General features: G+C 39.6%; 1 protein-coding gene across 1 annotated transcript; it reads left to right on the top strand.

The window, feature by feature from the left end:
• Positions 1-5202: 5202 nt before the first annotated feature.
• Positions 5203-7479, top strand: LOC112459286 (uncharacterized protein K02A2.6-like; the record flags this gene model as incomplete). Its single annotated transcript, XM_025023327.1, has 1 exon — positions 5203-7479. A coding segment is annotated over exon 1 (2277 nt), but the record flags the coding sequence as incomplete, so codon positions are not given.
• Positions 7480-7603: the final 124 nt, after the last annotated feature.

Below are 7603 nucleotides of genomic sequence, written 5' to 3' on the forward strand. Positions count from 1 at the left end.
CTTCCTCGGGGAAGTCGCCCAGATGGAGGTTGTATGCATCATAATAGACCTGGCGCACAGGTCGGCGTCAGCGGCCGCGCGAGATTCGTCGCGGTAAAAAACTGCTACCCCGGCGCCAGGACGGAGCGACCGCGCGAGCGCAATGCGAGTGGAAATTTCCACAAGGTTCGGCGCGAACGGCGTAAACACCCGCGTGGAAAAGTACCGGAGCCAGATGCGTTAGCGGGGAGAGAAAGCGGAATAGACGTCGGAGTGGGGGTCACCGATACCGATAGTGGGGAGCTCGAACGAGACAAACAACTCGAGGCAGTCTCTCGGGGATGTTCGAGCGAACAACACGTAATAAGCCTCGCTCTTTCGTCGTCGCGCTAAGTCACCGCGGACGTCATACGAGTGCGATAATTGCGATTCGTCAACATTCATAACAACAGGGAACGCCCGCGGAACGCGTTAATTGTCGTCTTTACATTGACGAACGGCCTTTTTAGACCGAAATAACTTCGTGCGTCGTAGATAAACGGGACGTGTGTGCCTACGTATACGAGCGTCCGACATCTTGTGTGACTTGAACTTTTGTGAACAACCATCACTGGAAATCAATATTATTAAATAAATTAAACATCCTTTTCGTAAAAGATTTCGAAAATTTATTAAATTGGACTTACCTTCTACTTACCTGATCCATTGGCGTCGATCACTCGAAGTCCCTCGTTGATCCTGGATTCCGGTGGCAGCGACGGTCCTGATCGGCGACGGCGATGATCCAGCGGTGGCAGGAACCTGAAAAAAGAAGATTAATTAGTCTGATTAATAATTAGAGAGATCGTTCGATACTTACCTTCTCGGTAGTTCAAAGGTCAAACCGAGTGACGACCGTTGATTTCTAAGGACACGTAGCGTTGATTCGTGCCTCCAATAGTACCGTCCGGTTACAACCTCTCCAAACGCGCTCTATATGTTGAGTATGTGCACCTGTAAATTGAAAAAATATATTAAATTATAGTGCACATTAATAATATAATTACCTATTTATATACAATATTTTTAACATTTTTTACCACTTTCAAGATCGACAAAATTGTAGGAATGGTTTACTGTCAGATGTTGGAAGTCTTCATTGCTCAAGCAATTGTAAGACTTCCAACAGTCTGACATGATCGTGATTCCTGGCAGAATCCATTCCTTGATGCATGCCAGGAGTGTCTTTTCTGTTCGATCCTCGACTGGAACGATGAAAACCTTTTTTGAGTCTCGCTCGTACCCTCCAAAAATCCAATTACCCTTTAGAAGTCAGCCACGATAGTACTTGCGATGTCCAATTTTCGCCTCATCTATTTCAACTGTGCGTCCTGGGCCACCAAGCTTTGTACTATACTTATCTGCCCAGAACACACAGACCTGCAAGTAAAAAAATAATATTAAAATTATTTTTCGACATTAACTATTATACATTTTTCTTTACTATACAGTACAATTATTAACATAAATTAAGATATAATTACCTCTCGACAAAAATTGAACCAATCTGTAATCGTGGCTGACGTCACGCCAGTCTCATCCATTGTGATATCGTGACGTGGATGTCGAAGCATAAAAAAACATGCTACTATTTTGCAAATAGTAGCAATGTCTAAATGACTTTTATGGAACCAAGTACCAGTTTTCACACTTTTATAAAAATCGCACTGTTTGCAGACACGGTTTTTATGTATATTTTTTATGTACTATCGTCTTCTACATCGATATGTTAATGTATCTTTATCGATGTTTATATTGTCACCGCACTGACTACACTTAATTGTATTCGCTAATACGCCATGCTGAATCAAAAAATCTATTAATTCTATTTTATTATATGTTAGACGAGCAAATTCTAATAAGCCTAACATTGCACGTGCCTGCTACGTATAATTTTAGCGCGCTTTATTTGTTTTATTCTAGTTCTCATTTTGCATACTAGTTTCAAATTGGCGCACTTTTGCATGCGCGTGCGGCTACTGAACTGACTGAGCATGCGCATATGACCGCAGGGCACGTTCAGTGTTGCTACATGTCTTCGGTATGACAGGAATCATAACCTGATTCCTGTCAACTTTAATGACTAATATCTCGCGTCACGGGGCAGAGCGACATTTTTTTCTGCCAGATTCGTTTGTTTCGTACAAAAACGCGTCGATTAAGCCTAATTGCATTGATTTCTGTGCTGAAGTAGCTAAACTGAAGAATTACAGTAATACTTTATTAGAGCCACAGACTAATTTTACGCGACACTACAAGTGTCACACTTAATATTTTATACATCAGACAGCTTCTTTTTTTTAAATAATCATTTATACATAATTTGGATAGAATCAAGATTAGAAAACTTGTCTTTTTAATTTCATGTAATTAATAAAAATGTACACAAGTTTTGTGGCTCGTCACGTTTGTATACGTTTATCAGAGTGTAATTATTTTGATGTCATCTCGATACATTTCCAAGTCTACTCTCGAGTAGGAATATTTCTTTATTTATTTTTATAAATTATTCTGAAATATATGTAATATATGTCAAATATAATGTATTTTATCAACTATCACTGATTTACATATTCAACTCCATCATTGTCCGTTGATTTATTTCTCTTTTCCAAACTTTAAGTCGTCAGATTGCCGAAATGGTTCAACAGTTTTGTGCCAGTATCCAATGTACATTCGATACCGGAATGATAACAATAAAAATTTTTCAACGCTCAAACGAGTTATTGGGAGATGACTGAAAAGGCACGAGAAAAACGATACGTGTATGATTTGTACTTTGCGGAATATTCTTTGCGTCTCTTTTTTTTTACATAATCCATCATTACAAATTCATCGACATTGTAATATTGACTGGAGATTAACCGACAAATTCGTAAATTGTCTCCTCAAGATCCCAGAGAGTATAAATGAAGATTAAATTGACAAAAACCAGTCAGTTTTATCAAAAGCAATTGTTTGAAAAATTACATATATGTTATCTCCCTTCCCTTCGGGGGAGAGTTTCCATAGACTTTTGTATTATCCAATCAACATGGCATATTCCACATATATATTAATTCAAACACTTGGAATCAAATACCGTGCGCGCGCATCACACTACAATACATGTGTTTCTTTCAATCAATTTATTCAATTTTATATATACTTTTTTAAATGGGCAACATGTGGTTCATGTGTGAAAGTAGACAATTTTAATGATTAACCGCGCAATTTTTACAGGCATGGCACATTTTCTCCAGCACGTGGTTTTCGTGGAATCCGAAAGATATTCTCAAGTACTTAACAACCGTAACACATCTGGAATTAAATTATTAAATTTATCTTCTTGTACATTTCAATATCACAAAACGTTACATTTCTCTCATCTGTGTAGGAAAATGCAACTTGTCATTAAGCCAGTTCGCCTGGCTGGATTCGTTATTTGGAGGTATAAATTTTTTTTTACAATTTATATAACATAAATCATAATATACGTATGTATATAAACGTTATATATTTAAATTATGTGTAATGTGCATATACTATATGGAGTAGGTTGTTGGGAGTGAGCACGCTCCATTAACTGACAAGCTTGAAAACTGGACGACAAGACTTGCTAAGCTACCCCAGAATTGATGTGCTATATAGCAATCAAAAATACAAAACTGCCTTATCTTCCCAATCAAACAATTTAGTATATTTCATGTAGACAAGAGCTTGTGCGACAAAAAGAGTTTAACTTGCGCCCGTTACGCGACGCATCACCGATATTTTCTCACATGTGGAAGAATCGACATCGACCCTCACATCTAAAACGCTGCTGCTCACCTTGCATTATTTTCTCAGCACTAATCTTTTACATAACTTTATAAAACGGCATAATTTTTATCTAAAATTTGCAAGTACGCAAAACAATGTAGGTCATGGTGATTAAATTCGTACATGTGGTGGTCGTCACGTATAACAAAAAATATTAATTTTTTTTTGTTTTCGTACTTGAAAATTGTGGACAAGATTTTTGCCGTTTTATAAAGCCACGTAAAAGATTAGTGCTGAGAAAAAAAATTGGAAAAAAATCGCGATTAAGATCACGGCTTTAGAATCACTTTGCGGCGTGCTCACTTTGGACAACCTATTACTTTACATATAGTATATATATATACATAATTTAAATGTAATAATGTATATTGTTACCTTTTGTCCAAAGTTTGTTATTTTGTCCGTTTTTGGATCAAAACATTCGAGTAATTTACTTGGGATTTGGACCAGGTTCTGCGATTAATCTAGTTTAAAGAGAAAACAATTTTTATATATTTTACAAGAATCAGATTTTTGTTTATTAAATCAAAATTTGGAAATTTTTTTTTAAATTCAATAAAAATTAATTTATATAGAGTATATGGAGCAAAGGAGAATTCTCTTACATTCTTGATTTAAAATTGTAATAAAGATGTGTCTCAAATCGAAATTTTAAAGACTGCGTTAGCATTGAAAACTCAATAACAACTATTAATTCCCAACAACAACAAACAGCGATTGATAATTTTTCCTTCTTATTTATATTTAAGTGGCAGAATTCCCCCCTTCGCGAGTTTCTCACCATTTTTTTTGTCTTTATGTTTTGAAGAAGAAAAAAAAAGTTTTATCGTTACATGTAATTTTGTGCTCTGTGAGCCGCGGCCTGAAAACCATCTCTTCCAATAGAAATTGAATAATTAATCAATACTGATTCTTCAATCTTGATAAAGTATTATGCTTATAACAATAACAAAATCAATCAACAAAGATTATTGTTTACAGCAACCTAATAGTTTTGTTGGGCATATTTTAATCAAATTTTTGTGTTGCTACAACAAAATTTTGGTTCGTACAACAAGACATTTTTTCTAGTGTGCAGCCTGTTGCGCGATGCTTCTTTAGAGAAGTCGTAGAGGCGCTGCGAGTTCGGCGAGTCGGTAACAGCGATAGCAACAGGGACTCTCACACACACCTCTCGGAGACATCGGCACGATTGTACACGTGACGAGCAATAAAGTCTTTTCATACATTACACGAGATATTCCTTGCACCAGAAAGCACAACATGGTGGCAGCGTGGTAACGTGCGAACCCGTAACGAATAAAAGGGACAATCAAAGTCAAGTGCATAATCGCAAAGCAGCGAAGAAAGGTGCAAGATCCGTGTGAGAGTTAAGTCGACACGATGCCGGGCGGTGAAGGCGGCAGCTCACAGCCCTCGATATACATGGCGGCAGCCGTGCAATTACCTCCTCCGCCAAATTTCAGTTTCCGATCGGAGGATTGGCAGCGATGGTCCACGAGATGGGAACGATACCGACAAGGCAGTGGCATTGCAAATCAGTCAGAGGAGACGCAAGTTAATCAATTTGTATACTTAATGGGACCGCGTGCGGAAGACATTCTGTTATCATTTAAACTCAGTAATATAGAAGCAAAAAGCTATAAGATAGTACATAAAAAGTTTGAAGAACATTTCGGAGCTCGCGTAAATATAGTATTAGAACGAGCACGATTCAATAGGCGCACGCAACAAAACGAGGAAGCGGTAGAGGACTTTATCGCAGATCTCTATCGTTTAGCGGAAACATGTAATTTCGGTACATTAAAAGATGAACTTATTAGAGACCGAATTGTAGCAGGCATTCAGGACCAAAAGCTATCAGAAATATTGCAATGTGACCCTGAGCTCACGCTGGAGAAGGCTGTCATGAAAGTACGAACAAAAGAAGAGGTCAGAACACAACAGGCAGTCTTAAGAGGAACGGAGGTAGCAGCTAACCTCGACAGAGTCAGCAGTTCCCGCGGAACACGTGGCAAACAGTACGCGAAAGGCTTCCAGCGACAGCATAAGAAGGACGAGGCAACAACGGCGAAACGGTGCACCCGATGCGGCACGACACCGCAACATGCATTTTCCTCGTGCCCAGCCAGGCAATCAGCATGCAATATTTGTAAAAAGACAGGACATTGGGCGGCGATGTGCAGAAAGAAAGCGGTACATGAAGTGAATAAAAATGATAGTAAGAATGAAGCAGAAAAAGAAGACGATAAAGAAGATCTCTACTTGGGCGGCGTACAAGCAATAATAAAAGAAGAAAAAGAGGGACAAAGCAAAACACAGAATACCGAAGACAAGAAGCAACAAAGAAACATAGATAGAATAAGGACGAAGACAGCGCACTCCGAACCGCCATGGATGGCGCATGTAAGCATCAACGGAAAGGACGTATCAGTCAAGGTAGATACTGGAGCTGACGTGACGGTGATAAGTGAAGAACTCTATAGGCAGCATCTAGTCGGCATTGCATTGACAAACGCAGGTAAAGGACTGCAAGTGGGAGACTCAATACCTCTCAACGTGCTGGGTAAATTGCAGGCTAAAATAGAGTGGAGGAATAAAGCAGCTATTGACCACATATATGTCGTCAAGGAGAACATGCAGCCATTGTTAGGCCGTCCGGCCATTAGAGCGTTAGGCATGTTAGACTGGGTAATAGACATGGTCATTGCTGAAGTAAGTAACGACAAACCTGAAAGTGAATTCGGTAATGTATTTGAAGGGTTAGGATGTCTCAGAAAGTGCAAACCTTACCACATTTGTTTTAAACCAGATACCAAACCGTATGCAGTATCAGTACCTCGCAGAGTTCCACTGCATCTGATGCACAAGGTCAAAGAAGAGCTAGAGCGGTTGGAAGATTTGGGCGTGATCAGTCGAGTCGTCGAGCCGACGGAATGGTGCGCACCGATGGTTGCCGTGCTCAAGGCCAACAAGAAAGATGTGAGGATTTGCATAGACTACACTGAACTCAATAAATGCGTTGTAAGAAACCGTCACATCATGCCGAGTGTTGAAAAAAACCTTGCTCAACTAGGAGAAGCCCGCTGGTTTTCCCTTCTTGATGCGAACAAGGGATATCATCAGGTGCCTTTATGCAAATGTTGCCGACATGTAACTACTTTCATCACGCCATTTGGTCGCTACTGCAGTGATAGACTACCGATGGGTTTGTGTCCCAGCGCGGAGCACTTTCAAGAAAGTATGTCTACAGTATTGGATGGACTACAAAATGTGGTGAACCTATCGGATGACGTTCTTGTTCATGGAAGAACTCTTGAAGAACATGATAAATGTCTGCGTGCAGTATTGCAGCGTCTATCAGAGGCAGGTCTTACGTTAAACAAAGATAAGTGTGTCTTCAGACAAAAGCGCGTAAGATTCTTGGGATACATTGTATCAGCGGATGAAGGCGTGCAGCCCGATCCTGAGAAAGTGAAAGCTATAACCAGCATGAAGAGGCCAACCAACACTACGGAGGTGAAAAGGTTTTTGGGAATGGTCCATTTCCAGTTAAAGTTTATAGAACATCTTGCGGATATCACCAAACCACTGAGAGAACTGTTGAAGGATAGCGTCGAGTTTATGTGGGAATCACCACAGGAAAAGGCCTTCAAAGAGGTCAAGAAAAGATTGATCGAAGCCCCAGCGCTCGCTCTTTTTAACACAAATAAGAAGACAAGAATTTCGGCGGACTTTTCGTCATATGGATTAGGAGCAGTCCTGGAGCAATTCGATGAAGAAC

The sequence above is a fragment of the Temnothorax curvispinosus genome, unplaced genomic scaffold (assembly GCF_003070985.1).
Source record: "Temnothorax curvispinosus isolate PA1 unplaced genomic scaffold, ASM307098v1 QBEX01009693.1, whole genome shotgun sequence".
Taxonomy (NCBI): domain Eukaryota; kingdom Metazoa; phylum Arthropoda; class Insecta; order Hymenoptera; family Formicidae; genus Temnothorax; species Temnothorax curvispinosus.